General features: G+C 40.4%; 1 protein-coding gene across 9 annotated transcripts in view; it reads right to left on the bottom strand.

The window, feature by feature from the left end:
- Camk2d (calcium/calmodulin dependent protein kinase II delta) overlaps positions 1-27,596 on the bottom strand; it is a 261,335-nt gene extending 233,739 nt beyond the window's left edge. For all 9 annotated transcript variants that reach the window (XM_036189904.1, XM_036189909.1, XM_036189908.1 and 6 more), the window contains exons 1-2: positions 27,465-27,596; positions 25,799-25,893 (exon numbers count right to left, since the gene is read on the bottom strand). In XM_036189904.1, coding sequence (XP_036045797.1) covers positions 25,799-25,893; positions 27,465-27,529 — 160 coding nt within the window. In that variant the 5' untranslated portion in view covers positions 27,530-27,596. The remainder of the gene's footprint in view (positions 1-25,798; positions 25,894-27,464) is intronic.
- Between the last annotated feature and the right edge of the window lie 398 nt (positions 27,597-27,994).

The following is a 27,994-nucleotide window of genomic DNA, read 5'->3' as shown; positions in this document are numbered from 1 at the left end:
GCTGGATTCAAGCGAAATTTGCTTTATTCCTTTTAAAACAAGTAAAACAAAGGAAGAAAAAAGTAATGGAATCCCATGTAGTCTATATGAATATTATTTAAATTGCATCTGAACACACTTTAATAAAGTTTCAGAACTCCTTCAAGTCTGAGCATTGATAGCATTTCCTACCACAGACCGATGCTACTTCCATAGCAATACAACACGTTTTAGATTTGACAATATAACAAACATGACTGGCCTTCGTGCACATTAAAACTGAAATGATAAAACCAGGCGATTATGGAAACCATGAAGGAAAGAAAAAAAAAAACCGAATAGGGCAGGAAGTGAAGGGTTTTACAAAAGGGCAAAGGATCTCTCTGGCTTCTCCAGACATCCTAACCACATCACCATCCACTAAGAAGTCAAGACAACGAGACGAATGTGAGAATTCAGAGCTGGCAAACCCCAGCAGACCATCAAATATGCACATTCGGGGCAACCCCATCTTCCCTGGCAGGGGAACAAGACACACCATGGTGACTACTGCAACCCCTCCTTCCACGGGACAGAACACTCAGGGGAGGCAGTGAACAATGATGAGAATCTGGGGGTAAAATGACCTAATACTTTCCTGTGTCCAAGAAATCAAAACCATGCAATATATAATTTATATTCCTTCCTGCCTGGTTTCCTTATTTCTTTCAACTATAATATTTAATTCAACAATCATGTGGTTTTTAAAACAGAACTCTTAAAATTCTTTACTATTAACAAGTGCAAGAACATAGAAGAAACCAATGCCTGCCACCAACAATCTACTAACAATAGCTTAGTGAATGAAGAGCACGAGGCAGAGACATTAGGCGCTATACTGTCCAGTTAAGGAAGGTGAGAGAAGTCTTGACATGTGCTATCACACGGAGAACCTTGAAAATATCTTACTAACTAAATCACAGACAAGAAAATGTTGTTGTGATCCCACCTATGCAAACTATCAAGAGGTGTCAAATTAAGAGAGGAAAAGGAAAATGGTGGTTACTGAAGGAAAGAACAAAGGTTAACGGCTAACAGCTGAGGGCGGGAGAGCATTATGAGAGGAAGAAGATGATTACCCTTTGAAAGAACAACAGTCGGATAAGGTGAGTGAGTGTACTTAATGCCACTGAACCACACGCCTACAAATGGCCAAATGGTAGGTTTGATAAGGTAATTACACAGACACACAGACACACACACACACACACACACACACACACACACACACACATACACACACACCTTTATTAATTGTATCTATCCTTCATTCTCATTTACATTTTAGTTACAGCATTTTCCCCATGGATTAATAAATATTTCACAACATATAATTCTGCTTTCAAAGAGTAATATTCATTATAATAAATTTGGAAAGAGATCAAAAACAAGACATCAAAGCCTCTAATAAATGAGAATATGCAATAGAAAACACTGCAGGGATGATTTCACACAGGACAGTGATTTTGGGTAAAGTCGAATATACACTCTCAGTACATCTCTCCACCTGGGAAGCCGGTCACATGGAATATATACACTGAAGACAATATGCCCTCCAGTCTCCTCATTATTTTCCACAACCACAAATGAGGTCTTTTAATGATTTTTTTTACAGTAGCATATAAAGCAAGAGACTTCACTATAGCACTTTCATATATGTGTGCCATTCTACTTTGTTCAAGCCCCATCATGCACCATGATCTATCTATCTATCTCTCTCTCCCTCTCTCTCTCTCTCTCTCTCTCTCTCTCTCTCTCTCTCTCTCTCTCTCTCTCACACACACACACACACACACACACACACACACACACACTGCCCTCCTCTATGACCCTCCCAGTTCTGATTGGTTCCTTTCCTTCCCCCAGGTATATTCCATCCAGCCTTCTTCAAATAGCAGTAATGTAAGCAAGTTACCTAAGATGTTTGCTGATGTTAGAAATCAAAGTTTCCAATCTTTCAGGAAAAAAATAACAAATCACAGCTTTTATTCATCACAAGAATGAGTAAAGTATCAAAGTATTTCCTTTGAAAACTCACCACTGTGAGGAAGAAAATGAAGCTACATGAAACAGTAAATTAAAGAACTGTCCATAAAATCACCAAGCTAGTTGTTGAATAGTTTTCCCTAAATTAGACCAGACTATTATTCAAGATGTTCTGTGCATGCTCTCTTCAGTCTGTCCTCCACAAATAATAGTTTCAGGTGGTTTTTTAAAGACACCCATAGAAAAAACCCATTGGGGAAAAAGAATGTGGGAAAGACAGCCAGCCTCAGATTTCCAGTTGATTTTTTTAAAAGTGAAAATGGGGTATTACACAAGAAACAAACACATGAAAAATATTTTTAACATGTTTTCATACTTTTTACTGGATTCTGGCAAAAAGTAGTTGGTCCAAGTTATGAACTATTTCCTATTTAGAAATCTTGTGAGTATGCATATGGATATACTGGCTTACATCATCTTGACAAAAGCTAAAGTTATTATGGAAAAGAAAATCTCAGTTGAAAAAAAAATGCCTCCCCAATATCTATAGGCCCGTAGGCAAGCCTATGCTAACTGATGATTAATGTGTGATATCCCAGTTCCCTAGGGGTAGTGCCAACCCTGGGCTAGTAGTCCTGGATGGTATAACAAAGCAAAAATAAGCAAGTCATGGAAAGCAAGCAAGTAAGCAACATGCGTCTGTGGCCTCTGCATCAGTTCCTGTCCTGATTTCCCTACATGATAGACTGCAAGCTGTAAAATGAAATAAACCCTTTCCTTCCCAAGTCTCATTGGTCACAGCATATTATCATAGCAATAGAAATGCCAGCTGAGACAGAAATTGGTCCCAAGTAACAGGATATTGCTGTACATGTGTTTTGGGAGGACTGGGGAAGCATTTGAACTTCTGGCTGGAGAAGCTCTTGAGTGCTCAGAGCTTACAGCCCTGTTCTGTAGGAACTGAGAGCAGTGTAGACAGTGGAATTTCAGAGGGAAGATTTGAAAGTCTCTTAAAGACTCTATCAGGGCCATTCGGGTGGTGGTGGTGTTCCTAAAGTAAAACCTCGCTTTGCTGGGACAAAGGGTACCAGCCAACTGAAGCTGACCACTCAGCTGTGATTAAGAAGAGACCAGCATCACTGAGGTGAAATCTTCTAGGAAGTGCGCCTTACGGGTCAGCACAGAGAGGCTGTGCTCCAGAGGGCACTGTGGCTTTAGCTTACACTGGCAGCTAAACTTGGTGTGTGCAAGTATTTCCCAGATGGTACTGGTTTTTAAGACATGAAGGACATCATAGAGACCACATAAGGCTTGGCACCATGAGGGGCCAGAAGAAGTCATTGGTGAAAGTTCAACCTCAATTGAAATAGAAGCTCCAGGACTAAAGGCGTCATGGAGAGAAGCTGAGGCATGGTACCATGTGGCAGGGTGAGAGTCCTTGAAGAGAGGCCAGGAGAGGCTATTGGTGAAAGTGCAGCCCAGTTGTAATGGAGACCCCAACATTTCAGAGAGGCCAATACCATTGGATGGCTAACAAAGACAATTGCAGTTGTGAAATGGTGCCAGCTGGGTCTAGCCAAGCTGCATGTGCTGTGGCAAGCTCTTTGGAGCTCAGAAGATGGTGAGTCCCAGAAGTCTAACCCTGGGTGTTACACTGTTGGACATAGCTTTGCTTTGATTTGACTGCAACTGTGCTTTTGTTCTTCCCTCTTAGAGTAAGAAAGTATTACACTTTTCATTTGTTTTAGTAGGAGCCCAGAGTTATGAGACCTTGGATATTTTTAGAGAAACATTGCAATTTTAGAGAAACTTTTGAGTTTTAGAGAAACTTTGTAATTTGGAGAGACTGGCTGTTTTAAAGAGACTGAACTTTTTGAGTGTTTGAATTTTTAAGAACCATGGGACTTTCAAAGTTTTATATTGTACTATTAATGAGATCTTGGAAATGAATAAGAAACAAAAGGTTATGATTAAAGAATACTGTGTGTATCGTGTTCACCAGGGGTCAATTTTGCTATCTAGTTTTATGTCAATTTAGCACACGTTAGAGTCACTTTGGAAGGAAGATCCTCCAATGAGAAAATGACCCCACCAGACTGGCCCGTGGGCAAGCCTATGGTGTATTTTCTTGTTTGATGATGGATATAAACTGGCCTACCATATTGTGAGAGCTACCATCCTTGGGCTGGTGGTTGAGCAAGCCATGGAGAGCAAGCCAGTAAGCAGCACCCCTCCATGGCCTCTGCATCAGCTCCTGCCTCCAGGTTCCTGCTGTGACTTCCTTGAACAATGGAAAAGCTGTAAGATGAAATAAATCTTCCCTCTCCAAGTCACTTTTGGTCATGGTGTTTCATCCCAGTTGTAGACAATGGGTATGTTTATTCTTATAGTAAACACACACACACACACACACACACACACACACACACACACACATACAATGATAAAATGTAACAATAATGGGCATTTCCTATTCCATATTACATTTTTGTAATAGGCACATATAACATAGTGGTGTGAATGATACTATCCCCCACAGGTTCAGATGTTTGAATACTTGTTCACCAGTTGGTGGTGCTATTTGGGAAAACTGAGGAGGTGCATCCTTGCTTGAGAAGTATGTTCTGGTTTCAAAGACGCGGGCCATTCCCTGTTCATCATCTCTACTTCCTGCTTAGATGTCAGACGTGAGTTTTTGGTTGTTCCTGATGCCATGCCTGTAGCCTGCTTCCATGACTCTCTGCCATGATGGACTCTTCTCCCTCTGGAACCATAAGCCCAAATAAACTCTTTGTTTTGTAAGTTGCATTGGTCATTGTGTTTTATCACAGAAAAGTAACTGGGACTACACACATGTACACACGTGTTTGTGTATGTGTGTGTGTGTGTGTGTGTGTGTGTATGTGTGTGTGTATGTGTTGTGATAGAGCCTCCTCACAAATGCTAGCTAAATGCAGTGCCACAGAGCTGTATCCACAGTCCCTACTATTTCATACTTTTCCATGTGAATGTCTCCATGTCACCAATAAGTTATTTAGAAGAATTAATTCTGAAAAGATTTCAAGATCTATTAAAACAAAGTAGTCTCTATGACTAATTAAAGAATCTCCTGAAAGATATAACATGAGGAACCACACTTATTATTTTTCTTTGGAAATGTGCATATAATTGTATATATACAATATACAACCCATTCCAAAAATATCTTGCCAACAGTACCGAGTTGTTAATTTTATAACCAGCACTAACTATGAATTAAAATATCTACTCCCAACTGTGTTTTTCTGTCTTCAAGCTGCTCATGGCAATCAGATGTTTCACAGATGTGTTAATCTCATGCTGTCATGCCAGCCATGAAAAGACAATGCTGCAAAATAACTGAAATTCATCAAGAACAAAACAGCAGTGTCCTGCATTATCATGCCTCCTAGAAATCCTAAATTCACCCTTCAATTTAAAAGATTAAAATGGAAATTTTTTTTTTTTTTTACAAATTTTCATACAAACCCCAGGTTTTAGAGAATGAAACTTCAACACTCTCAGCCGCTGCCACATCACGCCCCCAAACAGCTTCTTAGTGCAAAGGCAAAAGCCTAGCAAATTTTACACCAGTGTCAACATATTATGAACCTCTGCTACAGCCAGCAGGCAATGTGCAGAGGCACACACTTCTCTAACACATTTAAAAAAAAAAAAAAAAAGGAGAGGAATCAGTCTAGAACGAGACTCTCAGGAAACTTGCCATTCTGTTTAAAGAAAAGCAGGCATCTGCATCAACACTCTAACAAAAACCCGGGGCGCAAAGGGACTGTGCAGAACTTTCTAGTGTGGGCTGTCAGGAAAAGAAGAGTCGCTACAATGATGGATGAGATTGATGCGTCCTTGACACTTGTCCTTCCACCTCTGGGCAAAATTAATTTAAAATGATGGTTAAGTAAAGCCCTTCCTGAAGGATGGACTCCCTCCCAGGGGCACAGCCACACTTCATTTTCTCTCTCTCGGACTCATTTCTCCCTCACATACCAAGCTATCTGAAGTGCAAACTTTAACTGAATGTGCACACTGACTCAGAGGAGTGCTCACTAACCCTACAGTGTCTTGTAAGATGCCTCTAGAGTATAAACCTGACTCTGATTTCTGTTGCTTTTCAGTTAACTGTTTTGCTTTGCTTTGTTGTTTTGAAGTACACTCTAGCTGCATAGCCATCCCCAGGTGGCCTGAAACTCACCATACTGATCAGACTGACCTCTGATTTGCAGAGATCCTCCTGCTTCTGATTCCTGAAAACTGGGATGACAGGAGGGGGCCACCATGCCTGACTTTTGAATGTCAGAAAATAAAGTATTCCCTCCATATCTAGGTAGATACACAAGAGAAATAAAAACCCATGTCCACAAGTGCACACAAAATGCTCATGGCAGCATTATACAAATGTGGTGGAGTGGGGGGATCAATTCAACTACCAAAAAAACTAATGGATAAACGCATGGCACAGAAAAGAACATTGTTTAACAATAAAGGATGCTACCTCGGTGAGCCTTGAGAGAACTGTAATAAGAGAAAGAAGAAAGCCAACCCCAAAAGACTATGTAACACACAGTTCTTCTCTTTAAAGTCAGGAAAAAGATTAGCAGTTCCCAGATTTGAGAGTGGAGAGGTACCAGTGTGAAAATCGCTCTTTGGGGGAAGATGAAGTTCCCATTTAGCATGCCAAAACCTAAATTCCTGGCTGCCCGTCTCAACCCAATTCTCCTCTTCTCTCCATGTCAGTTACAGACTGTGATAGTTATTTTAGCTGTGAATCCTCAGCCTCCTCATTAAGTCTCGTGTTTCCTTTCCAACAACAGCAGGTCCTATTTTCTTCCTCCAAAACTTACCCTCTCTTTCCCCTTATACCCTCACATCTTCACAGGCCAGAGTAAGAGACTCTAGCCAGCCTGTCCTCTGCCCACTAACCAACACATTCTGCTTTTTCCTCCTTCCTCATCACACTCCAGCCAGGTTCACTTTCTCTCTGCCCTATGCGTGTTTTGTGTCCCCTTCTTCCTCTGGCCCAGAAGGGCCTTCCCTCCTATTTTCTCAGGGTTTATTTCCTCTCATTATTGATACTTCAGCTTAAATGCTACATCCTTGGAGGGGCCAACCGAAATTACCTTCATATGCGCTACTACAGAACTTAATATACCTGCGTATTTTCTTCATAGCATCAAATAGCATTTTCCTGCCCAAATGACTCACTGCTTTCTCCCACACAAGTTCTTCACTGCTGGCTGTATCCCTACAATCAAGAACTGCACCCGCATCTAGCATGTGCTCAACAGAAAGCTACTAAATTATAATTAGTAACATAATGGGAATAAGATAAAGCTCAATATCTCTTGGGAAATGAAAAAAAAAAAACAAAAACAAAAAAAAACGAAGTCTAGTTCCACTATAACAAACAATCAAGTATCCAAGGAAAGTATAAAGATACTGTCATTTTTTCTAGAACGTCAGTCTAAACTCAAGGTGCTGTGTTGTTCATGAGAAATAGGTTGTTGCATGGAGCAAAATGTCAGCATAATTAGAGGATAAACATCAATATAAACAGCAATAGGGTAAAGAATACGGGTAGCACAAGAGCATTTTAAAATATTTTAGGTAGAAAGAAAAAAATCAAGCATATTCCAATCATAGCTACATTAATAAGAAGTACCTTTTAACTTAAACCTTTGTTAGCGAACTTGTAAAGCCAAGTGAAAATGAATATAGTTTTTAAGAAGCCCCTGAAGATACTAAGATAGTTAGCAAAACTTCCTGAATCAAAGGTTGGTACCATCACAATTATGGAACCAAAGGATTAATTTAGAAAGAAAGGCAAAGAGGGTCCAGGAAATAGCCAGTATGAATGAAGAGCATATATGAGTAATGAGCCTTACGTAACTATAGCAATAGACGGGAGATGAACCAGCTTTTGTCTTTACAGTAGTTAAATATTATTCCTGATGTACAGTAATTTTCCTCCACAAACAGTGCTTTCCTGCTGATAAAATTATGCGCAACCCTGGCCTATCAAAAGCTGCCTGCAGGGTCTTTGCTGTAGAGAGAAACTGAGTGAACTGTGGGAACTAGCTCATTTGGATAATGAATCACAGCTCTCCCAGGCTTTGTTTTCAGGTAGAAGCAACAACTGTTTTTGTTCTTGTTCTCTTTTTAAATCCAAAATGGCATCATTTAGTCTTAGGAAACATAACTTTTTTAACTGGAGTTCTGCTTTTGATTTCACCTCTCTTGTTATTTCAACTCTCTTGCTAAAAGCATCCTGGAAATAATATGAGAGCATCCCATGTGTCAGGGGGTGCAGCTTCTCTGTTACCTGGCTTCCACTTCATTTCCTGCTATTTTATTCTCACTGGCCACCCCAATTAAGTAAAATAATGTAAGATTGAAAAATTAAGATTTTTCTCAAAATCTTGAAAAAAAAAAAGTTCCTTGTAGTTGCCAAGTCCTAAGTAGCAAGAGTCTCCTGGAGCACTCTGGTGCAAATTCTCTTACCTTAGCCTTCCCTGCTATTGTTCAGGTTCTGGTCACCACTGCGGTTTCTGGTAGACTTCTTCTCCAGTCTCACAAGGCCACCTCAAGACTGTCCCCTCCAAACTCTCAACTTGGCTGGATTCCGATCCTCACAGCGGCCTCATCCAGGATTCCGTGCCATGGATTTTCTCCTCTTTCTCGTATCACGTTTCTCATTCTCACTCTTTCTCCTCTCCCTGCACACAAACTTTAGCTTTACTTATCCCTGAAGCCTTTCCTGTGGCTTAGGAAACCCCTGCTGTTCATGCTCCACACCCCTGGCCACCATTTTCATAATGCTTTTTACAGGCTATCACTTCATTCCTTCATTTCAGAACAATAGTTATTTCTTTATCGAGCTGGCAAATGTTTATTATTTTTGATGCCATGTACTAGGTTCTGAGGATGAGAAGATGGCACAAAGGTCCTGTGGTGGCTTGAAAGAAAATGGCCCCCATAGGGAGTGGCACTACTAGAAGGCGTGGCTTTGTGGAGTAGGTGTGGCCTTGTTAAAGGAAGGTGAGCTTTGTGGTTTCCTAAGCTCAAGCTAAACCTAGTGTGGAACACAGTTCACTCCCTGTTGCCTGCAGATGAAGACATAGAACGCCCAGCTCCTTCTCCAGCACCATGTCTACCTACATGCCACCATGCTTTTCACAGTAAGGATACTGGGCTAAATATCCGAAACTATAAGCTAGCCTCAATTAACACTTTTCCTTTATAAGAGTTGCTGTGGTCCTGGTGTCTCTTCACAGCAATAGAAACCCTAACGAAGACAGGCCCAGTCCACATGAACTTGTCCACAGAACTGCTTTAGTTCTGCTGCATAATAACGCAAAGCCTTTGCTTGGTCTTCACTCTAGATGGGCCCTTCTCTGTCAATTAGCAGGCAAGAAAATGCCTCATGGACCTGCCAGTCCGATGGACACAATTCCTTGATTGAAGCTTCTGCTTCCCAGGTGTCTCTAGTTTGCATCAAGTTGACAGATATGATGTTGCTCCCACCCCTGATAAACCAGGGGCTGCAGAGGATAGAAAATAAAAACGGAAATGTCATACAGCTAATTTCTTTTGAAGAGCCATATAGACTGTGGCTTAAGTTAATGATTAAGAAAAACAATTGTGTCTCAGAAGCTAAAGTTAGGTCAAATTCTATTTTTTTTTTTTTTTTTTTTTTTTGGTTTTTTTCGAGACTGGGTTTCTCTGTAGCTTTGGAGCCGGTTCTAGACTATCTCTGCAGACCAGGCTGGCCTTGAACTCACAGAGATCCACCTGCCTCTGCCTCTGGAGTACTGGGATTACAGGCATGAGCCACCACCGCCCGGCAGGTCAAATTCTTTTAATCTTAATATTGAGAGATGTATTCATGGGTTTCACTGTGCATCGTATTTAAAATAAAGCTTTAAATATGAATTAAGTTTAGGTTAAGATTTTTTTAATGGCTTTGGGGTGGAAAACAATTTAAAGTTTAGAAGGGCATACTTTAATAGCTGAGTGAGATACTTGTTGAGGTCAGGGAGTAAGAACAATGGTAGCCTGGCTACTGCTGGTTGATGTGCCTATCTTGCTAGGATGGGTTGGTGACCAAAGGTGATGATTAATTCCTTGTACCCATTTCTGCTCTGATAGGATTTAATAAAAACTGTTGATAAATGGATATAAACCATAAAGATTTAAAATAGAGATGACTGATTGTTTTACATATATAAAGTTTAGGTTTGTGATTCTTTTAATACTCCTTGTAAGATTACCTTTCGTAATAAGTAATAAGGTGATTTATTCTTTCTCTGTAATCACAAAATGCAGCCTACCAGTAAAAAGAACTCGCTAAGAAAAATACCTTGCTTGCTTACACTGTTAGTCTATAACAAGTTGCTTGGATATGAATGTATGTGGATTCTTGGGATAATTTGTTTTTTAATCTATAATATGTAGGATGTTTAGTCATGTAAGGGAAATGGAAAACATGTTTTTTACTTGTATTCATTATAATCATCCACTTAAAAAATAGAAAGTAACCAAATTATAATTTTTACACTGTTTGAAAGATTTTACTGGGATATATAAGCTGTTAGGGAAAAAAATAAAGTTATTTAGAAGGAAGACATCAAGAGAGACAGAAGTAAGAAAAGAAATAAAGAACAGAAAGAAAAGATAGAGAGATCCTAAAGGTGTGTGTGTGCATTTTCCCTTTTTCACTGAAAAGGTGTGTACGTGGTTTTTTCTCTTTTTCATTTGCCCTAGAAAGTTAAGTTTTACTCCCTCAGATTAAAAAAAAAAAAAAAAAAAAAAGGCAAGTTGAGTGATTAGTTTCCCAACTCTGCGGGTCCCCCTCAATTCCTGAACTGCTGAAGGCTGGTCCTTACAGCAGTAGGGGACAACACACTTACTAGCCTTTGTAAAAACTCCCTCCCTTGGAATGTGAAGTTCACTCTTCCCTTTTTCTTCCTTTCTAACATATTCTTTCTCTCCTCTAACCAGTCCTGCTTCTTCATTCCATCCACTAAACACAGCATTGCTCCATAGTCCTATCCAGCCACACACATCATAAACGACAGCAGCTGAAGTACCCACTCAAGTTCCATAGAGAAGATCAAGCCACAAGGATGAAGGGAGTCTTCAATCTTGGTGACCGGATTTCAGAGCCAACGTTGTTAACCTGTTAGTGCACTGCACTGCCTCCAAAGGTCTTTTCTGAAAGGCTACACCCAGTTTCCAGTGCTCTTTTAAGTACTTAATCATAAATCTAGTGTTTGTATCTCCAACCCAAGGCATCTTCCCTCATCAAGATCAGCTGATGCCTCTCAGCTTGTTATATGAAAATTACAGTCTCCACAGGAGTCTTGGACTTGAAATCTCTCTCATCATTTTATGCTCACCACATTACACCTTATTAAGATGAGCATTCTGGGTCTTGGTGTCCGTCATTGTCTGTGTCAATCTACCCTACCGACTCCCTCCTGCTAACTAATGTCTTAGATGTCCCCTTTAATGTGTCTTCTAGACAATTAAAACAGTTGATTTGGGGGAGATAAAGGAGGATATCAGTTATCTCCAAGATACAATGTTTTTACCCAAATAAGATTACTGATCACTGAAGGGAGGCAGGCAAAGAGCACTGGACATAGGAATTTCCTAAGTGTTCCTCAGCCCTGTTCCAGCAGAACTGTGGCTCTCAACTGGAGGAAGTCTTCAAATCCTTGAATGAAAGGTGCTAAATAAGCATTAGTATGGACTGTAAGGGTTTCTCAGACTCGTTTCTCACTTCCGCCCTCTTTTTCCCCCTAAGCTTATTATAGACAATCTGAATAAATAATTTACATGCAGGGGAGAAAAGAAAGTACACTCTCAAAGCTGTGTGTTATTTTTAAAACTGACCCTGTGTGTGGCTACGGTATATTTCTAACATGCTATTTCTAAATTTGTGGTTATTTGATTTGGATTATTTCAAAACATACTTTAAAACCTTCCATCTGTAGTACAACAAATATCAGTTCCAGTTTTTAAAGTCATGATCAGTTAAGACATAATATCTCCGTGAGTCATCCTTACTCATGCTATAGTGACTTCTCTATTTGCCACTGGAGAATTACAGGCATTAGGATTATCAGTGAGCAGAAGGAACAGGCAATCCAAGAACTAGTTGTCTGACAGTGTAAAACATTACAAATGTTTTTCTTTCAAAGAGACTTAAATAAGATTAATTTAAATTTCACTTTGCTTTTTCCTGGTCTTACAACAGAAACTTAGGGAACAATGATCAAAAAAAGTTAAACAAAAAAGCTATTTCCAAAACTTGTTTCCAAAGTAAGAGGAAAGTGGGTCTTGATTCTACTTAAGTTCAGAGGTCACTGTTGGCTGTTGACAGTCAAATGCTACTCATAGAAATAGAATTTCCCAACTCTTGCCAATGGACTACATAGATCTTGAGTCACTGCCCTTTAAGTCAATAGATATCCTTCTGCTCTATACCCAAAGCTCTTACTTCAAATTTTAAAAAAGTTGAATTATTATGAATTACATATTTGCATTGGATAAAACAAAGATCTTCCTTTCCCCTTTAACTAAAACCATGAAAACCTTAATGCAAAGAAAACTCAGAACTCATCCACATTCTTTTTAATTATTATTTTTAAAAACAGGAACATTAACATGGCTGAGCCAGCCAAGGGAGGTTAAATGTTTAAACTGAAGCCTAAGTCAATGAATCTTTTTTTCATTATTCAAGTGATGGAAATAAGGAATAAGTTCCTATTCCAACCAGTTTGCTAAATTCAAAACTGTGGAATGAAATTGCTGTCACTGTTCCTCAGCTGAGAAAGAGAAAAAGAAGGAGGAGGAGGAGACGAGGAAGAGGAAGAAAAAGGAGGAGGCGGTGGCATTTGGATACAGCATATACAAAGCTAAAAGTACTGGGTCTGTAAACATGTACTAGCAAGACTACAAGAGAACAGACCTTACTCCTCATCTGATCAGTACTGACAAGTGAGAGGCCTTCTTCCAAACACAAGCATTCTAATGACAAATACACAGTTTTAGATGGCTTAGCCACCTTTGGCTTAAAGTAGACTCCTCCAACAGTTCTTGCAACAGTCACAGAAAAAATACACTTGCAACTGCAGACTAGTTTTTCAGGTTTATAAATACAAACAGAATTTTCTCTTGGGCACTACTATGATGCTTGATTAAAAAAAAAATCTAATCATTTTCAGTCCTCTGTTTTCTACCTAGTTGTTCTTATTGTTTTTGTATTTTTCCCCAAGGCTAAATAACACAGCATGAGAGGTTGACAGGAAGTTAGTTGTGGCTCTCTTATCCGCTGTTCATTCCTAACGACTCAGGACTATAAAATCTCACATCCACCTGTCCACCTCATTCATCCTTCCCAGGGATCTTGCCACTTCAGGATTCAAGGAAGGTGAAAAGAATTCCACTTCCTTTCATTGGTTTCTGCATGCTTTCTCGAAAGTTAAATCCTTCACTGGGACTTTCTGATTGGATTGTTTCTCAGAAATATTTACTCATAATGCCCCATCTGCTTGTTTTCCTAGCTATTCGAAACTGATTCTTTTCAAAACCCGGTGCCAATACCAGCTCCTCAAAGAAGTCTCTGTGACCTTTCATCAGCCCAACAGTTATCTCTGTAGAGCTCAGAACCCAGAAGACACCTTCCCCGATAATTATCAGTCCCAGGGACTTAGTTCACTCTATCTGTTCACCTGGAGAGGACTTTGCACCTTTATTTACTTCATACCTAGCAGAGGGAGTGGGACTTGGCAAGAACTTTTTTTTTTTTTCATTAAGGTGAAATTGAAATTTAGAATATAATTCTTCAAAGTCCAATTTAGGTAGCACACTGTAATTAAATGTCCTCAATGGAGACAGACAAAGCCTCCAGGAAGCAATATGACAAAATTATGAAGATTTCTGAAACACTTAGCCCTCTGTCTCACTACTTCTCCTCTGTGAATCCTCCCTGAAAAGCTGAAGGATGAAAAATGTACAAAACCATGGCTTAAGATGTATCCCGTCTACCTTAGTAAAGAGCACAAGTTACAGGAAGGGAGGGAGGGAGGGAGGGAGGGAGGGAGGGAGGGAAGAGGGAAGGAAGGAAGGAAGGAAGGAAGGAAGGAAGGAAGGAAGGAAGGAAGGAAGGAAGGAAGGAAGGAAGGGGATAGATAATTTAGGGAAGGTAAGGGCCAGCTGAGATGGCTCAGCGGATTAATGAACTTTCCCTCAAGCCTGATAACCTGAGTTCAGTCCTTAGCCAGGACTGCTGTAAGCTGTTCTCTAAGCTCCATACACGGAAATGTCATTCACACACATGCAACGCAAAATAAATAAGTGTAATTAGAAGTTTTTAAATAAAAAAATGCCAACTTTGAAAAGAAATAAATTAAAAAATGTTATCAGTGCTTGTTTGGAAAGACATAAATATGTCCCTTTTTAGTTTTTTGATATTTTTCTAAATTCTATATTAGGATACATATTTTATGCCATAATTAATTTTAAATGTGTTTATAAAAATTAATAACTTCTTTCAGAAGTATACCCAAAGTTTATAATTATCTTTTTAACAAATATTAACATATACTTAATATAAGAATGTATCATTTGATTAAAATAATAAAGAATTTGGCCTAGATATTATCTAAGAAATGCTTAGAACTTTGGTTCACCTCAGCTGCTTGCTAAGACCCCCGTGACGGCGGTTATTAAGTCACCATCTAAAATCACCACTGAAATGTTTCTGTGAGAGGAATTTTTATTCTATATAATATACAACAGGACATAACATAGAATTTATATCAGAATATATCTCTAGTAACTTTCCATACATAAAACAGGAGACTCTCAGTGTCTTGCGACATATATGGAAGACCAATGCTAGTTGTCATACAGCCGTTTCCAGAGCCCGTGACATGGAAACAAGTTCATTCTCCTTTTACCACATTTCTGAAGTGGCAGACAGTCTATTGTATCAGCTAATGTTTTTTAATTTAAAATTTAAAATAAAAAAACAAAAAATCTTTATGAAAACAGCATCCAGGATTTGTATATACCAAGTTCTATGAAGACCAACAAAATGTTTTCAAAATGAGTTTCATGAATAAACAGAAAGGTAAGTAATCACTTGGCCTTTGTAGAATGGATCAGAAATTGACAAGCTCAGACAGTTTAAAGTAATATGATGGTGGCATGAGTCTGGCAGTGTTGAAATGAGGCTCCCGGGCATTAAAATGCTACCGCACTCCTGATTAACAAACACTTCACAATAGAACAAGAGAGAAATACCAATGAGAAATTTAAGGAGTTTGCTCAAAAAAATTACAAGATTAGACAAAACTGTCCAAGAAGTGGGATTCGTGACCAGAGAACTGAGGAAATAATTCGTGAATCAGCAGTTGATTTTTGAACTTATTGGGTTTCATGTGACGTGAAGCAGCAACTCCATTGTACCTTTCTCTGAGGTTACTTTAAGAGGAGCATTTTAGTGATGCCTTCCCTCTCTCATTTTTCCACTCATTCAACAGTGTCAAGTACCTGCAATCTTATAATCACCACAGCAGGCAGATTCTAGGATAAATGAAGGAATCTCCACAAGGTACCTCAAAACTGCAACATTTATAATTGCAATAAAAAGAAATGCACCGTAAGCAATTGAAAACACAAAGGACTGAAAGTGGGTGAAAGGCACTTCTGGCTAGAGCTCTGGAGGAAGGGGAGGAAGTGAGAGGTGATGCCCTAGAGGAGGCAGCATCTGAGCTGGGCTTTTTAAGGGGGAAGATTTCAGCGCTATTTGGAATGCTCACATTCCAACCATAGGGTGGGACTGACCTTCTTGTTCCTCTATATAGACTTCCTTTGCCGGTATAGCTATCTCTTCCTCACCTTAACTCAAGGCACAACTTCCCCAAAGGCTTTACCTTGTAACAGCCCGCTCACAATTCTCTATTCTCCAGGTTGACATTCACCCCAGTAGATCAGGAAATCCTAGAGGACAGAAACTCTCTACTCTCTACTGGCAAGAACTTATCAAGATGCCCAGAGCAAAGTCGCTGCTGAAAGGTGTAAGGATGAACTGACTAAAAGTGCATGTGTTCAAAACCTGTCTGGGAAGCTATTGAAAAGGGCTACAGCAAGAAGGAAACTGAGCTCCAGTTTGAATGAAACCCTCCAACACCAAAGTGACAGGAAATGTGTTGAGATGGGGTAAGGGAAAGACAACAGCATGTGCTTGGGATGCTGCTGGGGGAAATTCAGACACCATGGGGGGGGGGGGAGGAAAGATGACCCCTGTCACAGTTTGAGGCTGAAAGAGTAATGCAGCACAGTCCTCCAAATGTCGCACATTGTTTAGTTTCCCCATCCAAACTTAAAATTGTAACTTCAATACAAATAGCATAACACAGCATAACCCAACCTTCCATAGACTTTAAAGGACAGAATTGTGTTTTGATAAATTTGCTCTCGCTGTATGTCTTCTTTAAAAAGATTTAATTTTAATTTCTGTGTATGTATGTGTCTGCATCTGTGCATGTGGGTACCATGGGGTCTAGAAGACAGCCTCGAATCCCCTGAAACTGAAGTTACAGGCAGGTGGTAGCCATCCATCGTGAACACTGGGACCCGACCTCCTGCCCTCTGCAAGAGCAGTGAGTGATCTTAACTGATGAGACGTCTCCCCAGCCCTAATTTTTAACAAGCCCATTTCATCTAAATTACTCTTAATTTTTCAATATGTATTCATCATATTAATAAAATTTCTGCAAAAAATATAGGAAAAAAGACAATTTACTATTAAAATTTCCAAATACTTTGTATCTTCTGAAGATCTTCATGGAAAAGGTAAAATGGTATTTTATTATTATTATATATATGTGAGAGTGTGTGTTAGGTCAGAGGACAACTTTGTGCAGTTGTCTTTTTTATGAATGAATGTCTCTCCTAAAATCATTAGGGACAGTAGCCGACTTCTGGACAGAGAAGGGGTAAAGATGAACAAGAAGCATGTGGGCAGTTTCAAAGGAACCGGACACAGCCTAGCCAGAGTCAGCTGGAGAGCGCTTGATTGTCATTTCAAAATTCAATATGTACGACTGCATATGCCAAAATTTATGGGCTAAAACATTTAAATCCCTGTGTGATGTGAAAACAGTTGGGCACCTTCAGTAGAAGATTAACTGTTAACCAGTAACACTATCATCATGTGTCCTCTGTAAACCTGTGCTGTTCCTGCTACACCTATTTTTACAATGGACATTGATGACAACGCTTTATTTCCTTTTAACTGCTCTGTTCTTTTTGTGTGAGTCTGAAGAAGAAACTGCAAACTAACAAAACGTCCTCCTTTCCTCACTGGTTAAACAAAACGAACCAGAAAACTAGAATGGCTTTCCACGTACATGTCTCTTAGTCTTCCTTTGTTTAAATGGCTGCTTTTCTCTGCAGTAAAAACTGCATCATTCAGAAGTAATCCTAAGGACTCATGGTTGAGTCTCACAGCCTCTTCTGTAATCACTTTCCTAGCATTTTGATAACATTTTCCACTGTATTACTTTGCCTTCTAGAAAGTTCCACAGAGTCATCTGAAACTTCAACTTGATCTTATGTTACCATAGCGATTAAAATGCTATCTTTTTTTCTCACAAGTTGGAATTCTAAATGTATTTTCCAAAAAGTATGACTCAGGGCCCTCACTTAGATGGAACTGTAAAATGGTATAAGACGTGGTGTTCTGTATGAAGCAAAGCACATACAAGCAAATACAGAAGACTTCTGTTCTGGGTACCAGCAGTCCATGGGTAGGACAATGGGAAGAGTCGGCCTCCAGAGCACGAGAAACTGGGTTGAAATTCTCACTCTACCACTTACTATTTTTTAAGACAAGATCCCACCCATGTAGCCCAGGCTGACCTCACACTCATTACAGAGACAAGGATGGCCTTGAACTCTGGATCCTTCTTTCCCATCTCTCAAGTTCTGGGGCTACAGGCCTACACTATTATGTCTGGCTTATCCTGGGGCTTCCAGCATGTTAGGCAAGCAGTGTACCAAATAGCTACAGCCCCAACTTACTAACTTTGAGGCCTTATGCAAAAGGCTCAGCTTCCAATTAAAAACACACAATAAACAACAACAACAACAATAAAAACCCCTTGAGATAATAGTATGCTTCTAGGAGGCTGAAATATAGACTGGGCAAAGTGAAACCAAGCGTCTTATGGATGTGCACCTGTGTCACCTACGAGGCACTCTTTACATCTCAGCTCAGAGCATTTCATTTTCTAAATAATTATTGATGAAGATGGCATTATCGATTGGGAGAGCAAGAGATTATCAGAATAGCGAAGGCTGCAACTGAACACTAAAACTGGTCAGGTTCTCTGCATTTGCAAACAATTACAGAAAACATCCGAATTGGAATCAGAGCAGTTCTGTTAGCTAAAAACTGTCCTGCTTGACTTAAAATAATTTCATTCCAAAGGGCTGAGTGGTAGAGCTCTGCCAGCTGAGTGTATGCAAGGCCCTGGTTCAGTCCCCAGCAGCACAATAAAATGCATAAAATAGCTGGGTGTGGTGGCCCTGCACTGAGAGGACTGCCAAAAGTTTGCAGCTACCCTGAGCAATGCACTGAGTTCAAATTCAGGCTGGACTACAGAGTGAAATCCTGCTCAAAATCCCCCAAATGCAATAAAATAAAAACAGATTGTATTTAAAAAAAAACTGTCTATGTACAGATAATTGCAATAAATCTACTGCAGTAATACAATGCCATTTTCTTTCTAATCAGATATTTCATCCATTCTGAACAACTTCCTCAAATTGCAGAGCTAGGCTTGGGGGTGGGGCATCATGACTTTAAGCCTCTTTAAATCTACACTAGGAGAAACAGTTTCCCTGATCTTCCCAGGAAGAAATCATCTTCTCTTCTTTTAAAAACCATGTTGTGAGCCAGGCGGTGGTGGTGCACGCCTGTAATCCCAGCACTCGGGAAGCAGAGCCAGGCAGATCTCTGTGAGTTTGAGGCCAGCCTGGTCTACCAAGTGAGTTCCAGGAAAGGCACAAAGCTACACAGAGAAACACTGTCTCGAAAACAAAACAAAACAAAACAAAACCATGTTGTGTTATTCATGCTAGATTGTAACATTATATCATGTATGACGTCTGTTTGTGTAATCTTCAGTTTCCTAGTACTCTGATGCTGTAATCACATTCAAAACTTACCCAACCCTTACTTCAATAAATCATGTGAACATGTTTAATAACCTGTAAAAGGAAGTGAACTAAAAGTTGTCAACAGACAGACAGGTGCTTAGAATTAAAAGCCCGCTAATACTCCATTTGGTGTGTTTCAGGGCATTTCACTAAATGGATTGTAGCAAAGTGTTTAACACAGATCCCTTTGTAACAATGAAATAGAAAAAAAATTGTAAAATATGCTATACCCTAATAAAATGGAGAGGAAGAGGAAAGGCTGAAAAAAATTCAGCCCAACATCTAGGACACTATGAATTGCTCAAGGATAAGATATAGGGAAAATCCCAGTATATGATTGCTAGTATATCATGATCAACATAAAAAGGATTCAGAAGAATTATTGATAAGCCAGAGAAACGGCTTGGGTAAAGAGGTTTGCCACCAAGCCTGATAACCAGAGCTCAAAACTTAGAAGTACATGGTAGAAGGAGAGAACCCACTCCCCAATGTTTAATCCACACATGCATCCACGTGCTTATGGATGAACTCACTCTCTCTCTCTCTCTCTCTCTCTCTCTCTCTCTCTCTCTCTCTCTCTCTCTTTCTCTCTCTCTCAATAAATTAAAATAACTTTTTAAAGGTAACTTTACAAAAGATGATTTATTACTAAATTTTCACATCGATTTTATTTATTATTTCAATGAAAATGAAAGTGTTCACCTAAATGTATAAACAAAGGTGTTTTTGTGGGTAGGTAGTCTCATATAGTCAGGGAAACACTGACCATATTTTTAATATCACAGAGAGGAACCTGACATCACACTGTTTATTAAATCTCTCTTGTTGGAAAGCAGAGAACATTATTTCTTGGAAATAGATTAAAATATTTTAACCATTTACACTAGTCTGACTATCAACAATAACCTAATTCACTTACTGAAGAAAATAAATGTCCGATATTAAGGCCTACAGAACAATATACTACGGGTGACTCTAAGGAAGTGGTGTTCTCCACACAACAGGAATGACACACATGTGAACTCACAGAGACTGGCAGCGTGCACAGGGCCTACCTACACAGGTTCAAGCCAGACGGGGTCCCAGCACTTGGAGGGGGGAAGTGGACACAGGCTCCCACCCCAACCAAGAATCTACCTGCAACTGACGTGTGCATGAAAACAAAGTTAGATCTCTTCAGTAGAGTCTCCCTGGGTACATTAACCACACTTACAGGCGGGCTCATGCCCAGCAGGATGCCAGCCCAAAATGAACTCAATGGTATTTTTACAGATTGTTTTGCACATGGCTTTTGTTTGGGCACTTCCGTCTTGCTAGGTTTGGCTTGTATATTATGGTTTCCAATTTTGTTGTTTTTATGGGTTTTGGTTGAGGGGGGGTTGTGTGTTTGTTTGGTTATTTTGGTTTTGTGTGTCTGTGTGTGTGTGTGTGTCTGTGTGTGTATGTGTGTTTCTTATTCTGTTCTAGTTTGTTTATGGTTTTTGATTCTTTTTTTTTTTTTGGCCTGTTTGTTTTCTGAAGAAAGAAAAGGGAGTTGGGTGGGTGGGAAGGGGGAGGATCTGGGAGGTGTTAGAGAAGAGAAAGCATGATCAGAACATACCGTATTAAAAAATTTCCATTGAACAAAAAAAAGAAGATGGGGCTGGAACAGTGGGTTAGCAGGTAGGACCACTTGGTGCTCTAGCAGAAGACTTGGGTTCAGTTCCCGGCACCCACACAGTGGCTCACAACCATCTCCAACTCCAAGGAAATGCAAAGGCCTCTTGCATGAGATGTGAACATGGGTTACACCCACCCACCCACACACACACACAGGAAAAACACGTTAAAAAAATCTTTTAAGACAAGAAAGTACGTATGACTTAAGCATAGTATCAAGACATGCTACCTTCAGGCCCACATACAGAAGAAAAACTTTTAGTTTTTTTCTTAAAATGTTATTTTTGATTTGTTGTTGTAGTTGTTCAATTGGTTCCAAACTGACAAATCAACAAGGTGGATTGGGAACTTCAGTCCATCTACCCAATCCTACTTCTGATTCAAGCAAGTAGGCACAAAGTTGAGAGACTGAGACAATTTCTTAACTGCTTGGCTGTCAAAAACACAAGAAGCAAGCCTCAGTTTTTGACATCTTTCTTAAAACAAAACAAAACAAAATATTACTTGGGGGTATAGATACAACATTTAATTCACATACATGGTCAACTAGTTTCCTAGGATCCTGATTTGTGTTCTACTAGTATTATGAAATTAGGAACTAATAGAATTAGGATAATAAAATTAAAATGATTTACATTACAGAAATATAACTTGTTAATTTTAGCAATGGAGTAAATGTTAAAAAAATTTCTATGTCGTGTTATTTCAAGCTTATAGTTAACTTTTCTTTTATGAGAATAACAACTATGGTATGCCTGGTTGTGTAGCAGTAAGGACTTTGTAAGGATGAAAACACGTATTAGAAAATTAGAAAATCAAGAAGTCATAGCTACTACTGAAGCATTTTAAAACGCACTGTCTACTACATGAACTGTTTCTGAAGGCTCTTGCAGTCAGAGCCACCAGCCTAGTGTGGTCGAAACTACTGTCTTCACATCAGTAACAGCTCACAGCTCTAAACATGCCCAGATGATAGACAAAATATCTACACTGGAACAAGGTAGCACTTGATAGGTACTAAGCAAATTGCTTGGGTCAAAATGACCAAATTCCTATGAAGAAAATGTAAGACAAATTCTACTGTCCCTACTCACTACTTCCTAACCATGCCTAATTAAAACAATGTTTCAGAATTTGTAAACCACATATAAGATATCAAATGTTGGCCATGCTTAGGAGCTTCCAAAAAAAAAAAAAAGCTTAGCAAGTGGCAAAATAAGATATACAGAGCCCACTGACCTACATGCTCAATGACACTAACACCAAATGTCCTGTGCATATATGCAGATGAAGACACAGAGAAGTTCTTCAACAGACTTTGAGTCTCTCAAATATGGAGTGTGTGACTAACAGTGAGCGAAAACAACTAAAGCTGTCTGCTGAAAACCCTCTACAGTCTAGGCACAGCAAAGGCCTGAGTGACAGCAGAGGGATGTGCAAATCTGTGCAGGAGTCCAGCCAAGTGTTTGGCATTCTCCCTCCTAGCCTTGGATTTATTGACAAATGGCACTTTCTTTTTTTTTGTCTGTTTCAGCTAAAGAACATTAGCTGAGGGCAGATACCATAGTTCAATGGTAGTGCTGTTTGCCTAGTATGTGTGAGGGCCTAGGTTAAATTCCCAGCACAAAAGGGATTTAAAAAAAATTAGTTGGGTGGTAGAAATTTCCTTGTCTTTGAAATGCATAGCCTTAAGGATTAGATTTACAAAGGCATGTAATATCAAATAACATAAACAAAAAGTTGCACAAAAATTGTCCATTTCACAAATGTGTCTAATGAAGCTCCCAAAAATTATTTTCTTGGAAAAAATTAAGTGTACTATATTGCACTGAATTCTGTATTTTACTTTGAACGTTTCTCACTATAAAAATTTCCCACAAAAAATTATACTATATTATTATAAAATGAATGTTATTAAAAGAAAATTTAGATTGTGTATTTTTAACATTTATTTTTATTTTATGTGTTAATGTTTTGTCTGCATGTAAGTCTGTGCATCACATGTATGCAGTGCTCGTGGAGATCAGAAGAGGGCCTCAGATCTTCTGGAACTAGAATTACAGACAGTTCTTAGCCACCATGTGGGCGCTGGGAATCAAACCCTAGGTCCTCTGCAAGAGCAGCAAGTGCTCTTAACTGCTGAGCCATCTCTCCAGCTTCCAAGACTTACATTTTAAAACATAGTCTCTGAATATACTTTACTGATCTCAGTGTTCCCTTGTTCTCAGCCACAAAGTACTTAACTGCTTTAAAATTATGTAATAAACACACATCATTCTAGTCACTCTGTCCAGTGTTCTCAACACTGTATACCTGAATGTTATGTCAAAGGTGAAAGCATGGTTTCCTCCAAATGATTTGTAATTCAATATGGGTACAACTGAAACAAATATACACACTGCAAAATAAAACTATTCTATAACCACCCTTAATTTTTGTGTTGATACAAAATAAAGCTGCAGAGTATCTTAGAATAAATGACTGTATTCTTTACATAGAAGTGTAATAAGTCAAATTGGTAAGGTACTTTTCAAGTTAAGATGCGGTTCTCACAAAATTCACTAAATACCGGAAACACCCCATGAGACTCACTGTGTAAGTTTTACCATTTTATTGATGAATAATCTGAGATCTTAGAAAAGTGCATGACTGGATCAAATTTACACACTAAGCAATTGAGCCACTATTTGAATTGGGCCACATCACTAGGTCAACAATTCTCAAGTGCTTTCACATTAAGTAAGACCTTTCAAAAAAGTTATGTAATTTCATCATTACTCCATTCCTATCATATAAGAGTAGCAGCTGAAATTCACTAAGAGCATACTATGTGATACGTACCACTCTACACTCTACACTAAGCCAATCATATCAATCAAAACCATGTATGAAAGGGCTCTCTCTCTCTCTCTCTCACCCATTTTGCAGATGAATAGACTGAGGCTCAGATTAAAATATGTAAACTGCCTAAGATCACATGGCTAGCAGCTCCAGGAATTGGGCCTGAAGCCCAGGACAGAAAATGTTCTTGGGAGGGGGGAAAAATGCAGAGAAAAAGGTTGGAGAGATGGCTCTGCAGATAAAGGATCTTCCCGACCCTGCAGGGAGCAGGAGCTGAGTTCCTCATACCCATACTTGAGGGTTTGTAACTATGGGGATCAGAGAGATGTCTCTGGCCTCCAGAGCACTTACACTCCCGCGTGTGTGCACAGGCACACACACACACATAACTAAATGTAATAAGAGTAAATAACTAAAAAATAGCAAAAGAAGGTCGAAAGAATGCCTTCTGAGTCAGGCAGGAGATTGTAGAAGCCCAGCATGAGCAGCTGAGGGACCCTGGTAGAAAGGCAATCAGTCTGGAGCACTTTCCTCCCAGAGAGCAGAAGGGAGTGACCAGACAGGTCCGCTGCCAGTCTGATGGAGGGAGGATGAGCTGAAGAGGATACAAAGTCTTGACTCTAATTAATAAAGACTCATTTGCCTAAGAGGAAATTTGAAGTCACTAATAAACTTGGAACAGACATGGTAACACCCCCCAAAATTGATAGCCCACCACTGCCAAAGTACCTATCACACCAGAAGAAATAGCAATCATTGGAAAAAGTCTGACTGACTCTTTTCAGCCGCCTTCTTCTTTCCCTTAAACTGCCATTTATATTTCCGCATCGCCTTGTCATCCTTAAAACCCTCCCAACGGAGTGGAGACTAGAAGGGGAAATGTAATTAGCATAGCTTCTTCCTATTCATTTCCATACCAGGACTCCATGGTGCTCGTGGTTAGTTTAGCATATAGGTCTTTCTCAGAACTCTGGCAAGTCAGAGGAAGAAAATCACAACAGAATTCCATTCTGCAGCTCATCTTAAAAGTAGAATTTGTAAATCCATTTACCACAGCAAAGGACAAAAGCAATGGTATCCAGACATCCTTAAGTGGCATGTCTTAAAAGATATATGCAGTGAGGAAAACTAACTCTAATGGAATTTCCTCTCATTACTTAAAATAAACCAGGTCACTGGGATGGGATGCGGGGATGGTATTTTGTTCATTTTGATTTCAGTTTAATTTCATCAAATCGTCATGAAAACACCTTAGGCATATGCCTGCAGTCACTGTAATGCTCAGTGTTTCAGTATATGTGCTTTTGCATTATTTTAAACAAAATAATAAAAAAAAAATTGCGAGCATATTGCTCCAAGTTGTTTTTTTTTTTAAACTTATATCAATAGCTTTAAGTAAGAATTATCTCCGTGGCTATAAACTGCAGGTGTAAAATATATCGTATGATCTGATGGAAATTTAACTCAGAAGACCAAGTTAAAGGCCTAACCTACGCACATCAAAATTAAGCTAACTTCCTAGATTACAGCAATGATCTTTTTTTCTTCCCAAAACCCCTGAAGTTAAATACAGCTCAACGTGTTAAGTTCAGCTGTAACTACAACTGCAATATACGTTCAACTGAACCATGGCCTGTTTCTCGTCTCAAAAGTGAAAGGGAATCATGACAGTTACGAGACTTACGTTTTTCCATTCTAGGATCCTTCTGAAAGTTATTTCACGCTAGAGCTAAAAGCACAATGCACTTCATGACATTTATCTGCTTTGAAAAAATATTTATTTATGTTACTTACAGCTCCTAAGACAGCATCTCAATAAGTCACTGATAACAATTTTGTTTTTCATTTGCTTTCAAAGTATACAGACCAAGGGACAATGGGCAAAGAAAAATATCAGTATGAAACATGATGCCTAAGTTTAAAATGCAATTATAACTACACGCTATATTTACTTACAAGGCAACACCAATCCATACAAGTACAAAATTAACATATATAAATAAACGTGGTTTAAAATACCCACCCCTAGCAGAAAGCTTTTTGGTGTTGATAATTTTGGCAGCATACTCTTGTCCAGTAGGGATTTTCATACATCTTCTCACCACTGAGAATGCCCCCCTGGAAACCAATAATTAGCAAGTCAGCAGTATAATCAGAGCTAGTATACACTTAGAAACTTACACGAGCATATTTATGGGTCTTTAGCAGTCTGTCAAATATCAATATAATAAGAGTACTATCTAGAAATTCTTTCTGGCAAACCCAGATCCTTCTTAAATACTGATGAATAAAAATAATTTTTGACTGGAAACACATTATTAATCAACAAAATAAAAGGAACTGCCAATTATGACCACTCTTGTTTGCACATGAAATTTGAAAACATTTCATAATTCACACTCACAAAACACCAAATGCCCATAGCAAAGCCTGCAAAGAGCAGAGACGAGGAACAGAGAGAAGAAAAAAAAAATCTGCTGCCTGTTTATTTCGGTAGGGAAAATAATTAACATGGCTCCAAGTAAGTAAATATGGCGATTGTTTTCATTAAAACATAAATCTGGGGCTCACTGGTGTGCTTTACCAGATCCTGGGGTAAGGTGATTTCTCTCTGCCTGGTTTGGGCTGGGGGAGGGGAGAGATTTGAATTAAGCTGCTCTTCCGACATGTCTCCATGTTTCAACAGCAGATCATCTATAAAGATATCATTTTCACTCCATTTAAAATGCTTACACTTCCTTTCATGCAACTGTAGGTACCTACAGCACACACACAAATGCGTCTTTCCCCTAGTAGTTGAAATTAGCGATAGAGGAACTGGTTTGGTGTCGGATGCTGGGTAAATCAGCATTCCTGACTGGGTCTCTGGTCGCCCCTCTACAGATCTTCTGTAGGTACCGAGTCCCTCTTTAACATCTACAAGAAGTTCTGGCACTTAAGTGGAGGAGGTCATTTTACACAACCACAACGCTAGGCTACCCTTGGGAAGCGCTTTCCTGAGCTCCAGAGGGCTTTTCCGCTGCCTAGATGAATAAATCTTCTCAGGAAAGATGTACACGTACTTAAATCCTAAAGAATGACGGTGAGCCAGTCATGTAGTGCAAAGGATAGCGGATATGGGGCAGGGGCGTGGGTTCTGTTGGGTGGCCCTTTTCCTGGACAGAACAACTACTTGGATACCGAACCAGACTCTCCATCAAGCCAAGTTGAACTTTCGGCATCGATAAATATGGCACCATGTCTGAGAGCCAGTGCTCATCAGCTCATCGGAACCTGGGTCGGACGGCAGACACACCGACCGTGGGCTGAGCAGGAGACACCTATTTACCGAAAATGTGATAGATGTTGCATTTTGCATGCATCTCCCTTCCTCTCAGAACACACGCGCACACGCGCACACACACACACACTCGCGTGCGCTCACACTTCTCAGGATGACAGCTACAACTGCAGAGATCGTAAATTCTCTAAGTCTCCCGTGGAGAGGTGGAGGACCCGAGGAGGAGGAGGTGGGCTGGGGACTCGGGGCACCCGCCACAGCGGGGCCGAGGTTTCCTCCCCTCGGTGCCCCACCCGCACACCAAGCCAGGGGTCCGTCACCCCTTCTCGGCCTGCGGGCTCCCTCTCCCCACGGGGAAGACGAGGGGGGGGGGGGGTCGCGGGAGGAGATGCCAGGCAGGGACGCTTACTTTCCGAGCTCCTCGAAGAGCTGGTACTCGTCGGTGAAGCGGGTGCAGGTGGTGGTCGAAGCCATGGCCGGGTCTGGACAGTGCGCCGCTGCGAGCGAGCGCGACGGACGACACGCGAACAGACGCGGCTTCCCGGGACTGGCGCCGCCGCGCTGTCACCCGGGGCCGCCCTCACTTTCCTTGTCCGAAAGTAGCTCGCCCGCGAGGGAGTGCGCGCAGGGGCGGGGCGCGGGGCGAGGTGGCCAGACCAGCCCGCGCCGCGATCCCGCCTCCTCCTCCTCCTCCTCCTCCTCCTCCCGCCGCGGCCGCGGAAGGGGTCGGGGGACCGGCCGGAGGGCTGGCTGCTGACACCGGGGCCGCAGAGTGACACCCGGGCCGCAGAGCGAGCTCAGCGCAGCGCCCGGGGCGACGGGCGGCGGCCGAGAGTGAACAGCCGGCCGGCTGCTCCTGCGGGGCGGAGGTGGCGCTGGTGGCCCGGGCTCCCCACGGGGCCGCAAGGCTGGCAACCCGTGCGGCGACAGAGTGCGCCT

Source organism: Onychomys torridus, chromosome 6, assembly GCF_903995425.1.
Source record: "Onychomys torridus chromosome 6, mOncTor1.1, whole genome shotgun sequence".
Lineage (NCBI taxonomy): Eukaryota > Metazoa > Chordata > Mammalia > Rodentia > Cricetidae > Onychomys > Onychomys torridus.
Note: the sequence above shows the minus strand (reverse complement) of the source record. Positions and strands in the feature narration are given on the sequence as shown.